We start from the raw sequence: 26,519 nt of genomic DNA, 5'->3' as shown, positions 1-26,519 counted from the left end.
GCTGTACAGCGGCATCCCCCCGCCTTCTTCAATCGCCTCCGGCGATCTTTGATCAGGAAATCCCGTTCAAAGAACGGGATTTCCTGAAGGGCTTCCCCCATGGCGACGGGGCGGGATGACGTCACCGACGTCATGGACGTTGTGACGTCTAAGGTAGTCCCGATCCACCCCTCAGCGCTGCCTGGCACTAATAGGCCAGGCAGCGCACGGGGTCTGGGCAGGGGCGGCGCGGCGAGGCGAAAAGCGGCGATCGAGCGCGGAGCGGCGGCGATCGGAATGCACACGCAGTTAGCAAAGTGCTAGCTGCGTGTTGCAAAAAGAAAAATACGTAAATCGGCCCAGCAGCTCGGGCTTACCACCAGGGAGGTTAAATTCAACTTTCTTATTGCATTTCATAAACTGTGTCAGTGATGCTCAAGTCTTTGTGCAATGTGGTGCTTCATTACATTTTGCAGCCAGCTAAGAATTTATAAACTTTTGCAACTATGGCAGTAGTACTATGGGGTATGTTGCTAGAACAATGTATGGTGATAAGTTCGGTTCAAGGGAAAATGAAGGGTGTATGCATCAATCATTTAGTACAACCATAATAAAAATAATAATGAGCAATTTTAAACACATTTTAAAAAGGACTTGAAGTGGGCCACCATGCTACCCTTGACATACACCTCATAATCACAGCTCAATAGTGGCATCAAGGTGTGAGAGACCTGACACGATCATACTGTCCCAGTGAGTTCACTAAGGGCCTGTTTCAACTATGGTGAATTCGCATTCATTAGTCGCATGCAAATTCGCATATGCAATTTATTTCAGTGGGCCTGTTTCCATTACATGTGAAATTCGCTTCCCCGGCAGGCAGGGAAAAAACGTCCGCCTCTGTAACAATTTTCCGTGCTGTTTACGCGTTTTAACGGGTACGTGTTTTTGCATACACTTTTACGCATATGCGGTTTTGCATGCGGATGTCAATAGTGATGAATGGCATCAGGGAAATAGAAAGAAAATGCTTACGCATGAGAATTTGCAGGAAAAATGCCCGTAAACGCTAGCGAATTTGCATACGCATGTGAATCCGCAAGCATTTTTCTCTTTGCGGATTCGCCTAAGTATAGTGGAAACGGGCTAATTGGGCAAGGCAAATAAATAACCTTGTTAGCAGACCTCATCACTGTGCTTCACTGTGTCAAGTGATAGTATGGTAATGCCATTGAGCCAGTTCATAGGGCACACACAATGGAGCAGACATAGGAAAAACACCAGGTCAGCCCAGAGCCCATCCTTTACACTCAACAACTGTGAAATCAGCAGAACTGATAAATATACCTACCTTGGTCTGGAAAGCAACCAATCTGGAAGACTTAAGTCAGCCATGGAGACCCTAAAAGCCAAAGCATGCCAAACGTTCTATGCCATCAGGAAAGAACTGTACCACCTCAAACCAGTGAAGGTCTGGCTGAAAGTGCTGACCGTGTCATCACCCCAATCCTACTGTATGGAAATGAAGTATGGGGCCCCACCACTTACCCAGACCAATCAAAATGGGATTCCAGCCCAACAGAAATATTCCACCTGGAGTTCTGCAAACACCTTCTCCATGTCCATCGAAGTACCTCAAACAATGCCTGCCGAGCTGAGCAAGGTAGATTCTCATTACTGCTTGAGATATACTGTAGAAGAGTGTGTTGTCCTTTTGGGCCCACCTACAGAGCAGCAGCCCTTACTCGCCCCACTACAAAGCCATGTTGTACAATGAAGACCAAAAAAAGCCATGCACACTGAAAGTAGTGGTCAGAGCTATACTCCCTCCAACCCCCGATCCAAAGGTCATAACTAGTTCAGATAAAACACACCACAGCCAAAAGCAAAGAGGACTATGTGGAAAAATGGAGGAGCGAAATGAAACGGTCACAAAAGCTAACCACATACCAGTCTCTACAGAGAGAATATAAATGGCCCCATACTTGGAAAAGCTCCAAAACTCTCGAGAGGATAATCCTGATTGTCTGCAGACTGAGTGCTCACAACCTCGAAATAGTCTGGGAGGCACAGACAGACGTACAAACCCAGGGAGGAGAAACTATGCCAACATTGTGAGCAGAAGACCCTTGAGGATTAAAGCCACTTCCTGCTGCACTGATCCAAATACAGGGAGTACAGAATTATTAGGCAAATGAGTATTTTGACCACATCATCCTCTTTATGCATGTTGTCTTACTCCAAGCTGTATAGGCTCGAAAGCCTACTACCAATTAAGCATATTAGGTGATGTGCATCTCTGTAATGAGAAGGGGTGTGGTCTAATGACCTCAACACCCTATATCAGGTGTGCATAATTATTAGGCAACTTCCTTTCCTTTGGCAAAATGGGTCAAAAGAAGGACTTGACAGGTTCAGAAAAGTCAAAAATAGTGCGATATCTTGCAGAGGGATGCAGCACTCTTAAAAATGCAAAGCTTCTGAAGCGTGATCATCGAACAATCAAGTGTTTCATTCAAAATAGTCAACAGGGTCGCAAGAAGCGTGTGGAAAAACCAAGGCGCAAAATAACTGCCCATGAACTGAGAAAAGTGAAGCGTGCAGCTGCCACCAGTTTGGCCATATTTCAGAGCTGCAACATCACTGGAGTGCCCAAAAGCACAAGGTGTGCAATACTCAGAGACATGGCCAAGGTAAGAAAGGCTGAAAGACGACCACCACTGAACAAGACACAAGCTGAAACGTCAAAACTTGGCCAAGAAATATCTCAATACTGATTTTTCTAAAGTTTTATGGACTGATGAAATGAGTGCGTCTTGATGGGCCAGATGGATGGGCCCATGGCTGGATTGGTAAAGGGCAGAGAGCTCCTGTCCGACTCAGATGCCAGCAAGGTGGAGGTGGAGTACTGGTTTGGGCTGGTATCATCAAAGATGAGCTTGTGGGGCCTTTTCGGGTTGAGGATGGAGTCCTGCTCAACTCCCAGTCCTACTGCCAGTTTCTGGAAGACATCTTCTTAAAGCAGTGGTACAGGAAGAAGTCTGCATCCTTCAAGAAAAACATGATTTTCATGCAGGACAATGCTCCATCACACGTGTCCAAGTATTCCACAGCGTGACTGGCAAGAAAGGGTATAAAAGAAGAAAAACTAATGACATGGCCTCCTTGTTCACCTGATCTGAACCCCTTTGAGAACCTGTGGTCCATCATAAAATGTGAGATTTACAAGGAGGAAAAAAAGTACACCTCTCTGAACATTGTCTGGGAGGCTGTGGTTACTGCTGAACGCAATGTTGATGGTGAACAGATCAAAACACTGACAGAATCCATGGATGGCAGGCTTTTGAGTGTCCTTGCAAAGAAAGGTGGCTATATTGGTCACTGATTTGTTTTTGTTTTGTTTTTGAATGTCAGAAATGTATATTTGTGAATGTTGAGATGTTATATTGATTTCACTGGTAAAAATAAATAATTGAAATGGATATATATTTGTTTTTTTTGTTAAGTTGCCTAATAATTATGCACAGTAATAGTCACCTGCACACACAGATATCCCCCTAAAATAGATAAAACTAAAAACTACTTTCAAAAATATTCAGCTTTGATATCGATGAGTTTTTTGGGTTCATTGAGAACATGGTGGTTGTTCAATAATAAAATTATTCCTCAAAAATACAACTTGCCTAATAATTCTGCTCTCCCTGTATACTGCAACCAGGGACACTTACTTTCAGAAATTCCCAGACTTTCTCACATTAGAAGATGAGAGAAAAGCATATCTTACTGGGAGAAGAGGAATCCACAGTGACAACCGCTGCACACTATGTCACAGCATGCCACAGACTGAGAGGAGCATAACGGAACTGTAAACCTAAAAATGTCCACAGACTGCTTAGCCATTGTCCCCCTACCCCACCCGTTTCCATGTCCCCCTTTTCCCTTGCTTTGGCAATACTTGTATGAATCTTGGTCATGCCAATAAAGCAATCTTTGGTTTGATTTGATCAGTAGTATAGCTCATGCAGCAAGTAAAAGTTCAGCTGGGAGATTGCATAAACAAGAATGGATGTGAAGCACAGCTGGTATATTTCATACCGTATCAGTCCCATGTGCAGGGCATGGTGGCGATGATCCAGTTTGTTGGCTCCTAGGATGCAGATTAGGAGGTGAAATGCGAAGCTCCATTTACAGCAGCAGTGTGTGAGTGTGTCAGTATCCATAGGCCATCAGCTGCCACTCAAGGGTCCGCAGATATTCAATGTGCTGATCACCGTCCTCAATAATGTGATTGCAGTGCAGAGGTCTCCACCAGCAGGGTATGTGGGCTCAGCAATGATAACAGTCCGTGCCAGTCAGATCACATTGGAAATAAAACATACAAATGTATGGTGATGTTATCTGATTTTGAACTAAAGGTTTTCTTTTTTTTTTTTTTTTTTTTGCTACAGTATATAGACTTTCACATAACTTAACTATAAATATAATAAAAACATAATATAATAGTACTGTACTCTGGAGTACAGATTGGACAGAAGCACCCAGCTTTGATGCATGAGTTAAAGTGACACTGAAGAGGGAAAAACGTATGATATAATGAACTGTATGTATAGTACGGATAACTAATAGAACATTAGTAGCAAAGAAAAGAGTCTCATATTTGTATTTTCTGTTTTATAGCTGTTTTTCTATAACATTGCATCATTCTCTAATATTTGCAGTTTACAAATTACACTGTATTTTAAATGATGAAACAGAGCGGAGCTAATGAGCCTTTGAACTTCCTGGCAGAAAAACTTTAAACAAATAAGAAACAGTGAGAGACAGGTTAAGATGAGTGCTACAGAAAATAGCTTTGCTCTCTGACTAAATTAGTCGGAGTGCTCAGAGAAGCTCTTTCGCATAGATAATTGAAGTTTCTTAACTCTTCCTATGCTGGAAACAATATGAGACTCATATCTGTGCAACTTATCTTCTATTTCTTAGCTGTACTACACATATAAATTATCTCATAAGTTTATTTTCACTTTAGATTCCCTTTAACTGTAAAGAGCAGGAGTTGTTGTAACTTCTTTTCCACACATGCTGTAACTTTGGTTTTCTCCACAAAAGTGGATTTTCCCTTTAACAACATTCTGCCATGGTTCTGCACTTCACATCATTTGGATTTTGAAAGTGCAAATAATAGTGCTTTGTTGTTTGTTATAAGCATTCTATTTAAAATTCTCAATCTTCTAAAACATGTCATCTTTAATAATATATGTGTGTAATCACGTTTTTCTTTTCCTTATAGTCTTTCAAAAGAAGATTTTTTCACCTTATACAGCTTGGTGATGGTTCATATAACCTAAACTTCTACAAAGATGAAAAAATTTCCAAAGAACCTAAGGGGTCCATATTCCTTGACTCCTGCATGGGTGTTGTACAGGTAACCTATTCCAGTCCTCTAACCCAGTTTTATGTAATGCCTGTATGTCTCTTGTCAGTTTTGTAACATGCAGTCTTTAAGTGCCTTGGCACACTGTTGGCTTGCTGAGCTGATTTGAGCAACACGTATCATTGTTTAATATGCGAGCTCCAGTCCATTTTGACAATGCCTTGCCACATGCGTGTCAGTGCAAAATGCAGGACTGTCCCATTTAGTGTAATGTAATTGAGTCAGTGCTGCAGCAGAGAGCATTAGCCATGAGAGCATAGCCATTTCTGTGACATGCACAGCCGCCTGTGTTGCTGAGCAACTTCACAGCGTGAATAATCCCTAAAAGCTTCAGAAACATGAATGGCTGAACTGCTCATTTGTCAAGCATGCCACCTAGCTGCTACCCGGCTGCTGGCCACACGTATGGCAGCATTTAACACCTCGCGTGACACACAGTGGCATTACCCGACAGCAAAAAATCTCCACCGCCTGTGCCTAGCTCTAGCAAGCACTCATCCGCTGGACGGAAGCAGAAAAGAGGCCTTGTTCACATTAACATAAAATGGCCTGTGTGATCGGAATGCAATGTGCACGATTGCATGCTGCTGTGTGATGCGCTGCTGATCCCATTCACTACAGTGAACGGGTCAGCGCTGTGCTTGGTCGAAAAGTGCATGCAGCAGTGCGATAGCGCATTTAACGGCTGTGCAGCGCATATGATCTGAACGTTAGAAGTGCTGGCTATACATTTCTGCCGTTCTTGCCTGTCGCACGCCACATGCGCTGCCGAAAATGGGCACGGCAGTGCTTATAGTGGGAACGAGGCCTAAGGTTGGCCACTGACGAACCAACCTTTTTCATCCAATCTTACCATTTATATGTAATATAAGGGACTGCCTATAGTATCTATTCAATATATTCACTCAGTTTACCCTTCTACTACATAGATTTGGTAAGATTGGATGAAAAAGATTGGATCATTAGTGGCCACCCTAACACTCTAGCTCAGGGCTTTTCAACCTTTTCAGAAATTGTACCCCTTTTATCGCATGAAAATTTTGAAGTACCACCAGCGTTTTTACAAGATGTCAACAAATCAATAAAAAAATGATAAAGTGTGCACACTTATTATTGTGTTTATAACGCACCAACCTATTACGTAGTGCTGCCCCAGCATAGGTACAAAATTGCCTCCAGTATAGGTAGTATGCTGTCCCCAGTATAGGTAGTATGCTGCCCCCATTATAGGTAGTATGCTGCCCCCATTATAGGTAGTATGCTGCCCCCATTATAGGTAATATGCTGCCCTCAGTACAGGTAGCTCACCTGGCTCTTCAGACCTCCAGATCAGCACGGCGACCATCAGGCCTGCAGATCAGCATGGGACCCAAGCGGCACCCAGCAGCCACGCAAATCTCTTCGAATCCAGGAAGTGACGTCACACCACATCTGAATTGTGCGATGTAACTGTGTGCCGCTCGGGTCCCGTGCTGATCTGTAGGTCTGATGGAGAAGGAGGGTGGGCAGGCTGTGGAGTGCGGTGCCGGCACTGACCCGGCGCGTACCACCTGGGCAGCCGCAAAGAACCACGGGTGGTACGCGTACCACTGGTTGAAAAGCCCTGCTTTATCTGACATTAGTCTGCAGTGCTTAGCACTATGGAAACTTCTACACTGCCAATTTGTCGGACTTCACTAATCTAGTATTTTACTTTGTGTGCCAAACAATTTGGTAACCGTTTTGAAATGACTTTTTTTTACATGATCTGTGGCAAATTTCCAGTCTTAAAATCCCAGCCCTATAAACTGCTCGTTCAAATTCTGTAACATGGAATTCAGTAGATTTGGTCTCTGAGAGATTTCATCATTGAAAACTGGATTGTCACAATGATTATATTTCATTATTTGAAAAAGTAATTAATTTTATTGCTTTCTTACAAATGTCTTTAGCTGCTATTTAGTTTTTCATTCTGTAATACCTGTGAGCTTTACCTTTTAATTAAAACAAAGGGCATTCCTGTGTGGCTGATGAGGGATGGGGAGGGACTTAGTGCAGATGGCTCAAGTATTCCTCTTACAAGTCTGGCAAACATGTTGCTGTCAGAAGGAGAGCTGTCTCTTGGGCCTGGGAGTGTTACATTTCCATAACATCTTGTGCAGTTCAGGAAGGGATCGCTGTTTTTCTTTCTGGCAGACTGTATCTATCAGAAAATACCTTGCTACACTCCCTTTTAGATAGAATATTTACAGACTGCGCATAGCTCCTTGTGTGGGAGTTCACATTCTCGTATATTACCATTAAATGCTTCGTAAATTCTAAACAATCTCACACCACAGAGAATACTAAGATACTTTATTACAAATATTTAGTATTGTATGTATGCCACTTAAGTCTTCCAGATGCTGCAGTAAGTGAATGTGCTTCATCTGGATTCATGCGTTATCTTACATTACTGTGTATAGGGGAGTCTGATATACGGCTCTTTATGTCCTGTTAATGAATATACAGTTAAACAGTACAACTGGCCAGCTTTTATTCTTTCTCTATTGGGCATGTCACATATTTTCAACGCTGGTTTTTAAATATTGTGCTATGATCTGAGAGAAACGTGTGCCATCTTCAGCATCCTTTGTAATATGATTTGCCCACAGAGTAGCTACAAAATGTTCCAGTGCTAGAAAACAACTGAAAGCATTTGCTTTGTTATAGAACAATAAAGTGAGACGCTTTGCCTTTGAGCTGAAGATGCAAGACAAGAGCAGTTATCTTCTCGCTGCAGACAGTGATATGGAGATGGAGGACTGGATCAACACGCTTAATAAAATCCTCCAGCTGAACTTTGAAGCCGCCATGCAGGAGAAGAGGAATGGAGAGTCCCATGAAGGTCTGCTATCAGTAGAAAGCATAGTAATGATAATAATGGCAGTATTTGTATAGCGCCTTCTCCTGTCGGACTCAAAGCGCTTGCGAGGCAGCCACTAGAGCGCACTCAGTAGGCAGTAGCAGTGTTAAGGAGACTTGCCCAAGAAACTCCTTACTGAAATAGGTGCTGGCTTACTGAACAGGCAGGGCCGAGATTTGAACCCAAGTCTCCTGTGTCAGAGGTTGAGCCCTTAACCATTACACTATCCAGCCACTGCTGTTCTGTAACCTGTACATATGTCTTTCCGTTCATTAGTGGTTTGCTTCAGTTTCTTGTGTGACTTCTAGCATTATGACCCCTTAAGGTACCCAGTCACTTATTGATTTTCTTGTTCATTTCCCTGCAGATTCAGTCACTCTGATTGAATCTGACAGAAATCTATTGCCACAGCATGTCCAATTGAATTTCGATTTATTTGCTCCTAAAATTCATCAAATCTATTGGACAGGACAGAAGATCTGCATTAATCATTAGCTGGAAAGGAGTGGTGGTTGATTGATGACCCATAATAATGCATTTCATTGAACAGTGCAGTGCTGCAGTTCCTGCTGAAATCTACTGAATATCAAGTGCAGAGTGTGGTAGGAATTGATTCCTCTTAGATCAGATTCCAATCTGAGAGAGATCAATCATTCTACATCAGGTGGCAAATCTACTGTATATGTGTATAGCTACCTTTAGTGTTGTCATATGTCTTATGTTTTATTATATAAAACAATCGTTTGTATAATGTATACGTTCTCTGTGTTTTCTTACAACGTATGATAGTTATGGCCAAGGTGTTTTGTTTTGGTTTTTTTAACATGGATTTTGGTTCAGGACTGTTGGAAGGGGATCACTGTGACCCAAAACTTTAACATTTAAATTGCATGCTTATCACAGAGTAAGATGGACTATGAATGACTTCCTAAGCAGCTGTCACTTCCAGTAGGTATTATTAATAATCTGACAGAGCTCTGAAACACTTTTGTGATGGGATTTGGTTAATACATTTCCTCATGGGGGGGATTCTCAGGGTTTTCCTTTATTCTTTTTAACAGCAAGGACCTATAAACATGGCAGCTGGCCTGCCTACTCATCTGCACACTCCTCTTGTAGTTGGAATGTGGCGCTGTAGTTTAGGGAGTGGAAATCCTGAGAATCCCCCATGAATAGATGTAGAAGTCTAAAACCTTTCAGTAAAAAGTTCAAAGCTGTGAAGATCAAGGATATCTACTGTAAGTGACAGCTCTGTAAGAAAATGTTTTGTACAGGATATCTTACTGTGGGACAAGTGTACATCTTATATGTATCTGCTTCTCTGCACCACTTTGCAAGAGTGTAAGAATTTGGGCAGTCCCTCCCTTCCCCAACCAGGATCTCCAAGTGGCTGCTAGGGCTGCTTTTCTAGTAGTTGCATTCCTGATTTAAATGGAACCTGAAGGGAGAAGAATATGAAGGGGTGCCATCTTCACATCTATGTAAACAATGCCAGTTGCCTGGCTGTCATGACACTTAAAGGGACTCCGAGCAGTGCAGAAACTATGGAAAGATGCACATCATTTTAAAGCTCTCTTTCTCCTCTTTCCAATGATATATAAACCGCCACCCTTCGCCTTTTAGTTTTCGCTATTTTCGCGATTGAAATTGCCGCGGCCGCGATTTCGATCGCGAAAATAGAGAAAACTAAAAGGCGTAGGGCAACGATTTAGGTGTCGTCTGAAAGAGGAGAAAGAGAGCTTTAAAATGATATCCATCTTTCCATAGTTATATTGTATTACACAGGGCGACTTTTTGTCAAAGTCAACAGCTGCATTCAGCAGAATGGAGCTGCTGACACTGGGGAAAGTGTCGTCCTGTGTAATACAATATAACTATGGCTTGATGGATATCATTTTAAAGCTCTCTTTCTCCTCTTTCTGACGACACCTAAATCGTTGCCCTACGCCTTTTAGTTTTCTCTATTTTTGCGATCGAAATCGCGGCCGCGGCAATTTCAATCGCGAAAATAGAGAAAACTAAAAGACGAAGGGTGGTGATTTATATATCATTGGAAAGAGGAGAAAGAGAGCTTTAAAATGATATGCATCTTTCCATAGTTTCTGCACTGCTCGGAGTCCCTTTAAAGCGGGTGGCGGCACCCAATGCATTAAAGGGAATGTCCAAGCAAAATAAAAAAAATGAGTTTCACTTACCTGGGGCTTCTACCAGCCCCATGCAGCCATCCTGTGCCCTCGTAGTCACTCACTGCTGCTCCAGTCCCCCGCTGGCAGCTTGCCGACCTCGGAGGTCGGCGGGACGCATTGCGTACATTTTTACGCATTCCCGCTAGTCCAGGAACATTAACATACATTTTTACGCGTTACTGGTTCAATGCGTCCATTTTTACGCATTGAACCAGTAATGCGTAAAAATGTATGTGTTAATGTTCCTGCACTAGCGGGAATGCGTAAAAATGTACGCAATGCGTCCCACCGACCTCCGAGGTCGGCAAGCTGCCAGCGGGGGACTGGAGCAGCAGTGAGTGACTACGAGGGCACAGGATGGCTGCATGGGGCTGGTAGAAGCCCCAGGTAATTGAAACTCATTTTTTTTTATTTTGCTTGAACCTTCCCTTTAAAGATGGGCTAGTTAGCTGTCAACCTTATAAACAGAGAGGTAATCTTACCTCTCTTGAAGAATTTGGACCAGTTTATTTAAAAAAGGTATTTTATTCAAGCACATGAAATTGACAACTCGTTTCACGGGTGCTTGCCCGCTTCCTCAGGTCAGTGAAAAAAACAAGTGCCTTAACCTCCTGAGGGGTGGCTCGGGACTCCTGATGACGTCACAACGTTAATGACATCCTCACGATCGTCGCCATGGCGACGAGGGAAGCCAAGCAGGAAATCCCGTTCTGAACGGAATTTCCTGCTTGCTCTGATCGCCAGAGGGGGTGGGGGGGATGACACTGCTCAGCGGCTATCATGTAGCTAGCGCTAGGCTAGCTACAGGATTTTTTTTAAAAAAGTGTTGCGCTGAAGCGAAAACATTTTTGATATGATTTGTATGTGTAGTACAGCTAAGAAAAAAAAACATTAGCAGCAGAGACACAAGTCTAATATTGTTTTCAGTAAAGGAAGAGCTAAGAAACTCCAGTTTTCTATGCAAATTAGCCATTCAGCTCCACGACTTTCAAAGTCGCAGAGAACTCTGCCAGACACTTGAGATAGTATGCTTTAAAAGACAATGGACTCGATTCACAAAGCGGTGCTAACCCAGTTAGAGACTTTAGGCGTGATAACCATTGCACCACGCTGATGAAAAGCCAGTTTAGGCGTGATACGTTTAGATTGTGCGCAAAGTCCCGCACGCAAAGCAGCGCCATTAAACTCTATGCGAAGTGCACCAGACTTTGCTAGCGCAAAACTTTTGATCAGCTGTGCACTGCGGTGCTAACCCAGTTGGTGCTATAGTTATCACACCTAAACTTATCACGCCTAAACTGAGTTTAGCCATGATAAAGGGCTTTTCACCAGCGTGCTAACTGTTAGAACCACTTTGTGAATCAAGCCCAATGTATCTTTATTTCCCTACAGAGAATGCTAGTGAACTTTTGAACTCATTTAGACTAAGGCTCAACACACACCATACAATCTAGGTTGTTCAATCTTACCACTTTCATGTAGTATAAGAGCTTATCCAATCAATCATTCAATGTATTTTCAATCTGTTAGCCCTTATACTACATAGATTTGGTAAATCTGTACAACCAAGATTGTATGGTGTGTTTTGAGCTTAAGTAGTGTCTAAACTGCAAATATTAGAGAATGATGCAATGTTATAAAAAAAACACTATATAACTAAAAATAAAAATATTAGGATATTTTCTAGTAATTATTCGTACTACACAACCAATTCATTATATCATATTTTTTTTTTCTGCTTCAGTGTCTCTTTAACTGCTATGGCTGTATAGCAAGCATGAGCGCCTCTCAGAGAGAGAGAGAGAGAGAGAGAGAGAGAGAGAGAACGGCTTATGCTTGCTACACAGCCATAGCAAACCCTAGCAATTTGCTTACACGATTCTGCACCATTGTGCTCCTGGTCTCCTTTTGTGTTTTAGATGAACCTGATTGTTACAATGACAGGTACCATCCACATAAGCTATCGCCTGGCTGTCATGCTCAGCTGTTGGCTTTAGTTATTTTTTTAAGTGACTTACCTGCAACAAGCATGCAGTCAGTGCTGTTATTAGAGTAGAGGCAAAGCATCTGATCTGCATGCTCATTTATGACAAGTTTATTAGAGGCAGGCCATCAGCACAGAAGTCAGGCAACTGCAATTGTTTATCAGAGAATGAAGATGGCAGGCTCTGTTTTCCTCTTCATGTTCCCTATTTAGGAGGGTGAATGCAGACTGGTACTTTTCATTGTAAAAGAAAAGTTGCAGCTCTCTTCTCTAGTTAGTTGTTTCTGTGGTATCTGACCTGTCACTCTATCTGGAGTGGGGAAGTGGAAAACGCTGGCATGGAACTATTCTCACCCAGAGTTTGGAATATAAAGTAATCATTGTGAAACATTTTCCTTCTGACAGATGCACTGAAATGTATTCTTTGTATGAAAACTGCATTTGTAATTTGCTTTGACATTTACCTTTCTTTAAGATAAATGTCAATAAAATCGGTTAAAAAAAGTTAACTGCTTGCAGTTAGTGTATTCAAGATAAATGTATTACATGGCACTGTGTCTTTGTTTTTCTTGAATATTATTTTCAGTACAGTGTCAACAAACTATTAATCTATTTTTAAGTTGATTTATATATTTTTTTAACATAATAATTAGATATATTGTAGATTTACAGTACTCTTGCAGAGTGACTCATTCAGCGAAGGAATATCAAAAGCTAATTATATATACAGTACAGTTATTACACTTAATTCAACCACACATTCTATCTAATTGTAACCAATATGCAGATAACTCCCGTACAGTTATTCATTGTGTATACACACTATGGCATGTGAGATATTATGTTATAGCTAAGAGACTGGTAACAAGGAGAAGTCCTGGGCTGTGCAGCGTGTGTGAGAGTAGATGCCTCCCTTTTTCCTTATTTCCTTAGCTAGCACTTCATATTTAATATGCCATAATTGGTATACTCATTTGTTTGTAAATAAACAAACCCTAAAAGATCAAGTAGTTGGTCATTAAAGGAATACTATAGATTGAAACTACTTTTTTTTTTAATACTCTATATTAGTGTACACATTACCACTAGTGCTAGGGGCACTTTATTTATTCACCCAGGTCTCTCTCTCGCTATCCCTGCTTAAAAAATCATTTCTCACACAGCTCATAGTAGTTTGGGTCACCCTGAGCTGCTTGGTTACTCTGTCACACAGCTCACAAATATATTTCACTGTGTCACTCACAGCATGCAGCAGACATGAGGAGAAATAGGCTGATCTGAGGTGGTAACAGGTAACTAAATGAGCTGTAATATTGCTGGAATAGAACTAGCTATACCAAGAGTCTGTGTTTACACTTAGACTGGCTGCCTGTTTGAGGTGATTCACTCCAGGCTGCATCCACTTTACAAGCTGCTGAGAGGGGCAGACCACTGTCTACAATTAGCATTATTAGTATCTTTATCAGTCAAGAGAAGCAAAGATAATAAACACACATTGCTAGAATCTTTAACCCCTTACCACCATATCAACAAGATTCTTTCAGCAAGGTGATAATTAACCTCCTTGCCGGTCTAAAAAATCCGGCAAGGAGGCAGCGCCGCACTTTTTTAAAAAAATTTTTTTTCTAAATCATGTAGCGAGCCCAGGGCTCGCTACATGATAGCCGCTAAGCGGCGGCATCCCCCCACCCACTCCGATCGCCTTTGGCGATCAGAGTATGCAGGGAATCCCGTTAAGAACCATGGCGACCGGGCGGGATGACGTCGCCGACGTCATAGACGTCGTGAGAGGGAACCCCGATCCGCCCCTTAGCGCTGCCTGGCACTGATTGGCCAGGCTGCGCAGGGGTCTGGGGCGGGGGGGGGGGGGCGGCGCGGCGGGTAGCGGCGATCGCGTGCTACACGCAGCTAGCAAAGTGCTAGCTGTGTGTAGGGAAAAAAAATTATGCAAATCGGCCCAGCGGGGCCTGAGAAATCCTCCTGCGCAGGTTACCCCGAGCTGAGCTCGGGATAACCGGCAAGGAGGTTAAACTATAAACTGAGGCGTTGATAGCATCTCCCCTGTGCAGAGATATGGTCTAGCCCTCTGGGAGCTCAGTATTAGATACATTTTGTATCCAACACTGATGCCAAAACTGACGGAGGATTTTACAGCTGAGATGAACAGCTGTGTGAGGAATCAAATTGCTCCTAGTACTTGCCCTAATGTGTGCTACAACATACAGCATTTCAAAATAAATGTATGCATCGATACTATTCCTTTAACTACTTCCGTACCTGCAGTCTCTGGCCCCTTAAGAACCAGAGACTGCTGGTACTGCAGAACGCCGCTTACCGACGAATCGCCGCGCACACCTGTTGCTCCCAATGGTCATGCTGCTCTCCCATTGCCGCAGGTCCCTCTCTCTGCCATCCCTATGACGGTCGAGCTGTGTGAGCAGGTCAGGCCCCTGACGCTGTCTATCAGTGTAAGCCAATGGGAGTTGCTTACAGTGATGACAGGGTCAGGAGCCAATGAAAGCGGCTTTTGATCGTCTCACACTGCTCTGCCGTCATATAGATGGCAGTGCAAGTGAGTTGCTGCGATGAGAGACCAGTAGGACTGCACGGCAGCGATGTTTGAAATCTGCGCCCTGTCAGAACTGCACAGCCACAATCAGGATGTGGATTTCAACCGCGCTGATCTGGAAGCTGTTAATAAGTAAGCAACATACGCTAGAACACATTTTACATTCTATAACAATATAATGTATATAAATGAGTAGCCTGCCACATAATATATTTTTTTATTACCAAAATATTTGTCCTGAAATAATTTAGATCTAATTTACGGTAGGTAGTTTTATCTTTGGCTGCCAGCTTAAGATAAAGCAGAGCCCATGGCTCCTTTACACTACAAGCGATTCTGATTTTTGATGCTATTGAAAAAAGTCCTGCATGCTGCATTTTTCCTTCCTGTGTTGCTAGCATCCAGTGAAAATCAGAAACTGAAATCAGAATTGCAGTTTGCAGTGTAAAAGAGGCCTCAGTCAGGATGGTGGTCTGAATGTCCATCCTGTTTAATCAGAAAATGCTTCCTTTCAGACTGGTCATGTGGTCCTCCATGAAATACAAGCAGCAGGAATGTGCCTGTGAGTTGTGGTCACTGCACAGCAGTGTATGCTCAGAACACCGGGTAATAGTACAGTATTTTCTCAATGGACATGACAGAATTCAGTATTTGTGATGGCATTAACTGTTTTAATCCTATTTGAATTTCAATATATTTTAGTTTTGTTTTTGTTTTGAACCTTCAGATGATGAACAAAGCAAGTTTGACAGTTCAACATCCAGTATCGACAGTTACCTTCCAGAAAAAGTAAGTATATTGTTGGTGTACCTACTTACTGCCATCCAGAAGAGTGAAAACCTAAAGCGGTGTATGTTTATTGCATCCATCCCACAAATCCTACTGTATTTTGTTTTTTATTTTGTCTTTTTATAGGTTGACTTTCAGAGGAAAAAAATCTGTTTTAATGAATGGTAGTATGGGTGGAGATACCTGCACAGACTCCTCCCACAGAAATAATCTTAGTATGTTTTTAAATTTTGCCTGCCCCACCATGTATACCTAGGGACAGAGGACGCATAATCCATCAAGCCCATAGTTTCATAAGAAAGCACCTTTGGAAAACAATCGTGGGTGTTTTTACCTATTACTCTGGCGCAGGACTTAAATTTTGGTATTCATAAATTGACCGTGTGAGCATTGTATGTATGTTTACCAAGGCAGCTTCCTTTTCCTAATATAGAAGGGATGGGACTATCTTACTGCTACTGGCTTCAGTACATAGTGAATCATGGCGTCATAGAATAAACTAAGAGAAATAAACAGCTTTCACAATTATTGGCTGCATGCTTTCTTATAGCTGACTCGCAGTATAGACAACCCTGAAGTGTATACCTTTTAAACCGTGCTCCATATTTTTATTCAGGTCATTTTGAATTAGCATGCCACCAGTTATGAGCTAACTTTAGAAGATTCAAAGAGTAAGTATTCAGTCCAGGCCTTCTGCAGATTCTGTATTCTTGTGGATTAAGTCTGAAAAAGGCTTATTGAGCTGAAAGTTCACTCTGAATCTTTTGAAGTAAGCCAATACACGGTAGCCTAGTTGAAATGGTTAACCCTAGTGATATTTCTGTTTCATTGGACTAATTCCCTGCTCAACGTGTTCACCTGCATTGCTAAGCTATTCCTACATGCTTGCCTTATACCTCAACATATGTCATTTTATAAATACCAACGCCACAAAGTTTTATTTACTTTTCAGGTATGCTTTGTTTACTCACAATCATCTTTGTGTCATTTGGGTTTAGAAAGTGGCATGGATATGCAGACAGCCAACCTGATTTCCCTGTTTAAACTCTGCTAAATGGCTGGTGTGCTAATTCAGTATTTTAAAGCCCCAGGCACAGTTTGCATTTATTACAACGTAATATGAACAGAAAAAAATGTTAAATATAGTTTTATTAAATAAAAAATAAAACTGGCTGCACCACCAGATCATAGATCCTCAGTAACTTGCTACTGCCTGTCCACACCCAATCAGCATAAGACACTCCCCTGTTAGTCATATAAACATGAAGGGGATGGGGGAGTAATTGTCCCGTCGAGTGAATCTATTCCTCTTTACTGGTGACAACCTATATTTGCTTTTAGGGCTCAGACAAACTATATACTTTTTTGAGCGCTTGCGATTGATCGTGGTAAAAACGTACGCGATCGTGCCGATTTTTAATGCGATTTTAATGAAAGTGAATGGGAGCAATTTTTAAAAAGCGGTAATCAATTGCAAGCGCTCAGAAAAGCGCTTATAGTGTGTCTGAGCCCTTAAACTGAGTGGTAGAGCAGAAGTGGTGACGGGAAAGGAGGGGGGAGTAAGGGACTGAGGGGAGTGAGCAGGGAGTTAATTTATATTGAGTAATAAATAATCATAAAGTGACTCTGAAGAAGTAAGTAACGGCCGTTTTAAAAAGTGTTTTAAATTTGTAGGATTTCTTATTTATCCATTTTTATCATGTAACTAAAGAAAAACAATGGTTTGTCCTGGGCTTTTTCCTGTTCAGTGAAAATGTTTCATTAGTTTTCATATGTATAAATACCTATAAATGAACGTATAGCGATAATATTTACTTCAGGGATCATGAAGTCTCATAATTGAACTAGATGTGATCGCTTGGTGCACAAGTACAGATTACTTCCAAATTCCATCCTGGTTTAATTCACAGCAGATCCAGCTAAATGCAGAAGGGATGGTTATTTCATATGCCTCACATACTTTATGAAATGACTGCATTAGGTAATTATTGGCATGTAACTTAATAAGCTTCCAGTGTCAAGTAACTTCATTAACCATCTTTTGTATCTGAACCGAAGAAAGGTAATGTTGGTTATTTTGTGAACCCTAAATAGCCTGTATTATGCTGCCTTGAAAAACAATTCCTTTGGTCAAAGGGTGTTTTTCACCTACAGTGCAATTTCTTTCATTTTAATTATTCTTTGTGAGGAAGTTACGTTTTGGCAGAAGAAGAACCGCGGGTCTCTGGTTCTCTGTCTGGTCCCTGTGCTAAGCTCTGGGGAATGTAAGTAGATATTTTCTGTTCAGGAAAGATTTCAGCTTCTGAGGTCATTGTTTCCAATCTCATTTGCACCAATGAAGATGGATACAGCTAATCTTTAGCTCTCATTGTTTAATGAAAGTGTAAACTGTGCAGAAAATGGTGTACACGCCAAGCTGACACAATAAGCTTGTTTTATTTTCATACTCCTCAAATTCATTTCATCTAAACAGCTCGTCATGCATAGTTCTTATTTGTCTTGTGATGTTTTGAATATATTTTAAAGCCTAAGCCTGAATGAAAATATACATGGGCATAATGACTTAATTAAGTTTACAATTATATGTTTTTCCAATGAAAGCAGAACTGGAAAGAGACATGTTAAGAGCCAAGACATCGCACAAGCCCTGATGTTCTGGTTCTTAGAATACATCTGCGCACATGCAAATGTTTAGGCTGGGAATAGCAGAAAATGTTTGCACTGAACTAGAAAGTAGTGCTGACAAATGAAAGCCACTAGCTACCATATTTTTCAGACTATAAGACACACTTTTTCTCCCCCAAATGTTTTTGGGGTCTGTATGACATTCAGACTTAAAGTTTCCTTATTATGTAACCCCACCACACTGTGCACACGCATACACCCACTGCGGTTCAAATTCCCTGCACGCCGCACTGATGATCGCAGCAAGAGCCGTCTGCAATTGGGCCATCTTGGCTTTAGGATTCATGTAGTGGCAGCAGAAGAGCTCATGTGCATAGAAAGTAATGAGTCTGGCCTTCCATGCACGTCCCGTCTGGATCTGGTTTGCCCAGCCACTTTTCAGCACTCCGCATCCCACCTTATTGGCTGTCAACTGAGCACAGGCTGTAATTCGCTGCGCTCATCTCCAGCCATCACTTGTCTTTCCTCACAAGAACTGTGTGTTCCACTTGAATGTGGGCCTGTTGTTAGCAAGTCAGTGCATTTTTAATGGGAAAGGCACAGCAGGAGAGACAAGTGACAGCCGAGCATGAGTACAGCCAATTAAAGCCTGTGCTCAGTTGACAGCCAATAGGAAAGGATGCGGGGTAGTTAACCACTTCGCATCCAGACCTTGTTTTCCCCTTATTGACCAGAGCAGTTCTTACGCTTTAGCGGTGTCCCTGTTTAATCACCAATAACTTCACCTGTACTCGTGCCACTTAAATGATCTATATATCGTTTTTTCAAGACAAACTAAGCTTTCAGTGGGGAGTATTTGGTCCCAAATAAATTGTTCCCCTCTATGCATTTTAATGGGAAAAAGGGGGGGGAAATAAAAAAAATCATTATTTCTCAATTTTGATCAATTTCTGTTTAAAAATAAAAATTGCGATTGACATAAAAACGGTGCCACCAGTTAGTCGCCCCAGTATAGATATCCAGATGTGTCCCCAGTATCAACCTCCCCCCCGTACAGCCAGATGTGTCCCTAATATCAGCCCCCCCCCCCCAGCATAGCCAGATAAGTCCCCTGTGTTTGCCACCCCTAGAATAGATTGACAGATGCACCCCCAGGAATAGTGCCCTTCTTTATAGCCAGATGTGTCCCCGGGATCAGGATTACCCAATTATAGCCAGATGTTTCCCCAGGATTAGTGCTGCCCGCCATTATAGCCAAATGTGCCCCCAGTATTACGTTATGGGCCCCCCCAGGTGCCCAGATGTGCAAAATTCGTAACCCTCCTCCCCTTTGTTAATAAGATGTCCCCCAGTAACTTTGTATACCCCCCTTTGCATATCCCCCCCTCCCCCCAAGAATCCATAGCCATATCCCCCCCCCCCCCCCACACCAGGCAGCCCCCTCCATGCAGAAATAGTTAAGAAAATGCACAAGCAAGCAGCCACACTCACCTACCTCGGTCCTGCGACGATCCTGAAGCCTGATCCTCCGATCACCGCTCTGCAGCCAGCCGCATATTGCCGGTAACCCGGGTCCCGGCTTGATGATGTCATCAAGCCGGGACCCGGGTTTCCGGCAATATGCGGCTGACTTCAGAGCGGTGATCGGAGGATCAGGCTTCAGGATCGTCGCAGGACCGAGGTAGGTGAGTGTGGCTGCTTGCTTGTGCATTTTTATTAACTATTTGTGCGCCGAGAGGGACAGATGAAGGATCGCTGCAGTTCACTACTGCAGCGATCGTTCATGGGAGGGGGGTGGACTAATTGGCCAAAAGGGAACATGTTCCCTTCCACCAATTAGTAATGCAGCTGACAGTGCCGGAGGGTGCACTCTGCAGCGCACCCGACCGTGCACAGCAGGGCTGCAGGGAGGTCAGTATATCTACGTCGCTGTGGCTTGGAGGGTGCCACAGCTGACGTAGATATACTGTAGCAGTGGAGAAAGTGGTTAAAAACTGTCTGGGCATGCTAGATACGGATGGGGCATGCAGGGAAGGCCAGGCTCATTAATTTCTACTCAGTGAGCTCTTCTACTGCCACTCCATGAATCCTAAAGCTGAGGTGGCTCGCTTGCAGACTGCTCTCGCTGTAGTCATCAGTGTGGCTTGTGAGAAATTCAAATTGCTGCAGAGCTGGAAGTGCTGAAGATCAAAGAGGTAGACCTGTTATAGGTGGGAGGGCTAGTTCCATAGACACCATGTAAAGAGTGAGTGCTGCAGTCACCCAGTACAACTATTGCCATGGAGCAGGTTGTTTTGAGTGGCAGCTATACATGGGATGGGCTTGTCCTTGTAGTGCTCCTGTGTGATGGAGGCTTCATGTTAATGCTGCTGAACACACAGCTATCTGCATTCTGCAGTCACATAAGTGGTGCAGGCATGTTAAATTACAATGAAAGAATACCTTTCGTGCAGCTAAAAACAAACAACTTACTTTCTGGATGACTCTTGTAGATCTGTCACTTAGCTACAGCCCAGGGATGTGCACTATTTAACCACTTCCCGACCGCCGTATAGACAATTGGCGGACGGGAAGTGGACCCCGCAAGGACCGCCGTATTGACAAATGGCGGCGGTCCTTGTAGGGTCATGGGCGGCGCGATCGTGTCATTCGTGACGCGATCGGCCGCCGGGGACTGGCTCCACCCACCTCGCGCTGTAACCCGCCGGCCGTTCGGAAGCGCCAGCGGGTTACTTACACCCGGATCGCCGCATACAAAGTGTATAATACACTTTGTAATGTTTACAAAGTGTATTATACAGGCTGCCTCCTGCCCTGGTGGTCCCAATGTCCGTGGGACCACCAGGGCAGGCTGCAGCCAAACTATGTCGCACCCAAGCACACTGATTTTACCCCCCCCCCCCCCCTGCCCCAGATCGCCCACAGCACCCCTCAGACCCCCCCCCTTCCCACCCCCCAGACCCCTGTTTGCACCCAATCACCCCCCTAATCACCCATCAATCACTCCCTGTCACTATCTGTCAACACTTTTTTTTTTATCCCCCCCCCCCCTGCCCCCTCCTGATCACCCCCCCACCCCTCAGATTCTCCCCAGACAGCCCCCCCCCCCCCAGACACCCCCCACCCCCCTGTGTACTGTATGCATCTATCCCCCTGATCACCTGTCAATCACCCATCAATCGCCCCCTGTCACTGCCACCCATCAATCAGCCCCTAACCTGCCCCTTGCGGACAATCTGATCACCCACCCACACCAATAGATCGCCCGCAGATACGACATCAGATCACCTCCCAAGTGCAGTGTTTACATCTGTTATCTACCCTAAACACCCACTAATCACCCATCAACCACCCCCTATCACCACCTGTCACTGTTACCCATCAGATCAGACCCTATCTGCCCCTTGCGGGCACCCAATCACCCGCCTACACGCTCAGATTGCCCTCAGACCCCCCCTTATCAATTTGCCCAGTGCAATATTTACATCTGTGCTTCCCTGTAATAACCCACTGATCACCTGTCAATCACCCATCAATCACCCCCTGTCACTGGCACCCATCAATCACCCCCTGTCACTGCCACCCATCAATCAGCCGCTAACCTGCCCCTTGTGGGCAATCTGATCACCCACACCAATAGATCGCCCGCAGATCCGACGTCAGATCACCTCCCAAGTGCAGTGTTTACATCTGTTATCTACCCTAAACACCCACTAATCACCCATCAACCACCCCCTATCACCACCTGTCACTGTTACCCATCAGATCAGACCCTAATCTGCCCCTTGCGGGCACCCAATCGCCCGCCTACACGCTCAGATTGCCCTCAGACCCCCCCCCCCCCCTTATCAATTCGCCAGTGCAATATTTACATCTGTGCTTCCCTGTAATCACCCACTGATCACCTGTCAATCACCCCCTGTCACTGCCACCCATCAATCACCCCCTGTCACTGCCACCCATCAATCAGCCCATAACCTGCCCCTTGCGGGCAATCTGATCACCCACCCACACCAATAGATCGCCCGCAGATCCGACGTCAGATCACCTTCCAAGTGCAGTGTTTACATCTGTTCTCTACCCTAAACACCCACTAATTACCCATCAATCACCCCCTGTCACTGCTACCCATCAGATTAGACCCCTATCTGCCCCTAGGGCACTCAATCACCCGCTCACACCATCAGACCCCAGCCCTGATCACCTCGCCAGTGCATTGCTTGCATCTATTCCCCCCTCTAATCACACCTTGAGATACCCATCAATCACCTCCTGTCACTCCCTAGCACACCTACCCATCAGATCAGGCCCTAATTTGCCCCGTGTGGGCTCCTGATCACTCGGCCAAACCCTCAGATCCACCTCAGACCCCCTTCTGATCACCTCCCCAGTGCATTGATTGCATCTATTTTCCCCTCTAACCACCCCCTGAGACACCCATCAATCACCTCCTGTCACCCCCCCTAGCACTCCTATCCATCAGATCAGGCCCAATACAACCTGTCATCTAAAAGGCCACCCTGCTTATGACCGGTTCCACAAAATTTGCCCCCTCATAGACCACCTGTCATCAAAATTTGCAGATGCTTATACCCCTGAACAGTCATTTTGAGACATTTGGTTTCCAGACTACTCACGGTTTTGGGCCCGTAAAATGCCAGGGTGGTATAGGAACCCCACAAGTGACCCCATTTTAGAAAAAAGACACCCCAAGGTATTCGGTTAGGTGTATGACGAGTTCATAGAAGATTTTAAATTTTTGTCAAAAGTTAGCGGAAATTGATTTTTATTGTTTTTTTTCACAGTGTCATTTTTCACTAACTTGTGACAAAAAATAAAATCTTCTATGAACTCGCCATACTCCTAATGGAATACCTTGGGGTGTCTTCTTTCTAAAATGGGGTCACTTGTGGGGTTCCTATACTGCCCTGGCATTTTAGGGGCCCTAAACCGTGAGGAGTAGTCTAGAAAACAAATGCCTCAAAATGACCTGTGAATAGGACGTTGGGCCCCTTAGCACACCTAGGCTGCAAAAAAGTGTCACATGTGGTACCGCCGTACTCAGGAAAAGTAGTATAATGTGTTTTGGGGTGTATTTTTACACATACCCATGCTGGGTGGGAGAAATCTCTCTGTAAATGGACAATTGTGTGTAAAAAGAATCAAACAATTGTCATTTACAGAGATATTTCTCCCACCCAGCATGGGGTATGTGTAAAAATACACCCCAAAACACATTATACTACTTCTCCTGAGTACGGCAGTACCACATGTGTGGCACTTTTTTACACCCTAAGTACGCTAAGGGGCCCAAAGTCCAATGAGTACCTTTAGGATTTCACAGGTCATTTTGCGACATTTGGTTACAAGACTACTCCTCACGGTTTAGGGCCCCTAAAATGCCAGGGCAGTATAGGAACCCCACAAATGACCCCATTCTAGAAAGAAGACACCCAAAGGTATTCCGTTAGGAGTATGGTGAGTTCATAGAAGATTTTATTTTTTGTCACAAGTTAGCGGAAAATGATACTTTGTGAAAAAAAAACGATTAAAATCAATTTCCGCTAACTTGTGACAAAAAAATAAAAACTTCTTTGAACTCACCATACTCCTAACGGAATACCTTGGGGTGTCTTCTTTCTAAAATGGGGTCATTAGTGGGGTTCCTATACTGCCCTGGCATTTTAGGGGCCCTAAACCGTGAGGAGTAGTCTTGAAACAAAAATGACCTGTGAAATCCTAAAGGTACTCATTGGACTTTGGGGCCCTTAGCGCAGTTAGGCTGCAAAAAAGTGCCACACGTGGTATCGCCGTACTCGGGAGAAGTAGTATAATGTGTTTTGGGGTGTATTTTTACACATACCCATGCTGGGTGGGAGAAATACCTCTGTAAATGACAATCTTTTGATTTTTTTTACACACAATTGTCCATTTACAGAGTTATTTCTCCCACCCAGCATGGGTATGTGTAAAAATACACCCCAAAACATTTTGTACTACTTCTCCCGAGTACGGCGATACCACATGTGTGGCACTTTTTTGCACCCTAACTGCGCTAAGGGGCCCAAAGTCCAATGAGTACCTTTAGGATTTCACAGGTCATTTTGAGAAATTTTGTTTCAAGACTACTCCTTACGGTTTAGGGCCCCTAAAATGCCAGGACAGTATAGGAACCCCACAAATGACTCCATTTTAGAAAGAAGACACCCCAAGGTATTCTGTTAGTAGTACGGTGAGTTCATAGAAGATTTTATTTTTTGTCACAAGTTAGCGGAAATTGATTTTAATTGTTTTTTTTCACAAAGTGTCATTTCAGGCTAACTTGTGACAAAAAATAAAATCTTCTATGAACTCACCGTACTACTACCGGAATACCTTGGGGTGTCTTCTTTCTAAAATGGGGTCATTTGTGGGGTTTCTATACTGTCCTGGCATTTTAGGGGCCCTAAACCGTGAGGAATAGTCTTGAAACGAAATTTCTCAAAATGACCTGTGAAATCCTAAAGGTACTCATTGGACTTTGGTCCCCTTAGCGCAGTTAGGGTGCAAAAAAGTGCCACACATGTGGTATCGCCGTACTCAGGAGAAGTAGTATAATGTGTTTTGGGGTGTATTTTTACACATACCCATGCTGAGTGGGAGAAAGATCTCTGTAAATGGACAATTGTGTGTAAAAAAAAATTGTCATTTACAGAGATATTTTTCCCACCCAGCATCGGTATGTGTAAAAATACACCCCAAAACACATTATACTACTTCTACTTAGTACGGCAATACCACATGTGTGGCACTTTTTTGCAGCCTAACTGCGCTAAGGGCGCCAAAGTCCAATGAGCACCTTTAGGCTTTACAGGGGTGCTTACAAATTAGCACCCCCCAAAATGCGAGGACAGTAAACACACCCCACAAATGACCCCATTTTGGAAAGTAGACACTTCAAGGTATTCAGAAATAATATCTTCTATGAACTCACTATGCCTCTCAGTGAATACTTTGGGATGTCTTCTTTCCAAAATGGGGTCATTTGGGGGGTATTTATACTATCCTGGAATTCTAGCCCCTCATGAAACATGACTGGGGGTCAGAAAAGTCATAGATGCTTGAAAATGGGAAAATTCACTTTTTGCACCATAGATTGTAAACGCTATAACTTTTACCCAAACCAATAAATATACACTGGTTTTTTTTTTTTTTAATCAAAAACACATTTTTCGCGCTGCATGTATACAGAAATTTTACTTTATTTGAAAAATGTCAGCACAGAAAGTTAAAAAAATCATTTTTTTGCCAAAATTCATGTCTTTTTTGATGAATATAATAAAAAGTAAAAATCGCAGCAGCAATCAAATAGCACCAAAAGAAAGCTTTATTAGTGACAAGAAAAGGAGCCAAAATTCATTTAGGTGGTAGGTTGTATGAGCGAGCAATAAACCGTGAAAGCTGCAGTGGTCTGAATGGAAAAAAAGTGCCTGGTCCTTAAAGAGAACCTGTACTGAATAAAATTTAAAATAAACACATGAAGTAACTTCAAATGAACATTACATAGTTGCCTTGCCATCAGTTCCTCTCAGAAGCTGACCATTTTCTTCTGACAACATTCCCTTCCTGTTCTGACAACATTTTGTCAGAACTGAAATATATCAGTTGCTGTCAGTTATATATCAGTTGCTGTCAGTTACAGCTGAGAGGAGAACTGATGTGTCCATGTTTCCCTATGGCTCAAGTGGGTGATGTTACAGTTTAACAGTGTGCTGACCAGGAAGCTGTTATAGGGTAACAGCCATTTTCAAAATGGAGGACGGAGAATTCTATTGATCACAGTGGACAAACAGGACGCAGGAGAGGAGAAAGAGATGGAGGAGTAGACTACACAGGATGTAAGTATGACTTGTGTATGTTTATTTTGACTTTTAATTTTCAGTTCAGGTTTTCTTTAAGGGGGGTAAAGCCCACAGTCCTCAAGTGGTTAAAATAAATGAGAGGAGAGATGATGGCATGGCACAAAATGGAGCAGCTTATGGCAGGCGGTGTTAGGATGGGATCATTGCGATCGTTTGTTGTTGTCTTTC

At 43.3% G+C, this 26,519-nt stretch overlaps 1 protein-coding gene across 14 annotated transcripts in view; it reads left to right on the top strand.

The window, feature by feature from the left end:
* DOCK9 (dedicator of cytokinesis 9) overlaps positions 1-26,519 on the top strand; it is a 414,823-nt gene that overhangs the window by 209,065 nt on the left and 179,239 nt on the right. For all 14 annotated transcript variants that reach the window (XM_068267974.1, XM_068267970.1, XM_068267967.1 and 11 more), the window contains exons 7-9: positions 5,270-5,404; positions 8,105-8,279; positions 15,764-15,825. In XM_068267974.1, the coding sequence (XP_068124075.1) occupies positions 5,270-5,404; positions 8,105-8,279; positions 15,764-15,825 (372 nt within the window). The remainder of the gene's footprint in view (positions 1-5,269; positions 5,405-8,104; positions 8,280-15,763; positions 15,826-26,519) is intronic.

This window comes from Hyperolius riggenbachi, chromosome 2 (assembly GCF_040937935.1).
Source record: "Hyperolius riggenbachi isolate aHypRig1 chromosome 2, aHypRig1.pri, whole genome shotgun sequence".
Taxonomy (NCBI): domain Eukaryota; kingdom Metazoa; phylum Chordata; class Amphibia; order Anura; family Hyperoliidae; genus Hyperolius; species Hyperolius riggenbachi.
The sequence above is the reverse complement of the archived record's forward strand: the minus strand, read 5'-3'. Positions and strand labels throughout refer to the sequence as shown.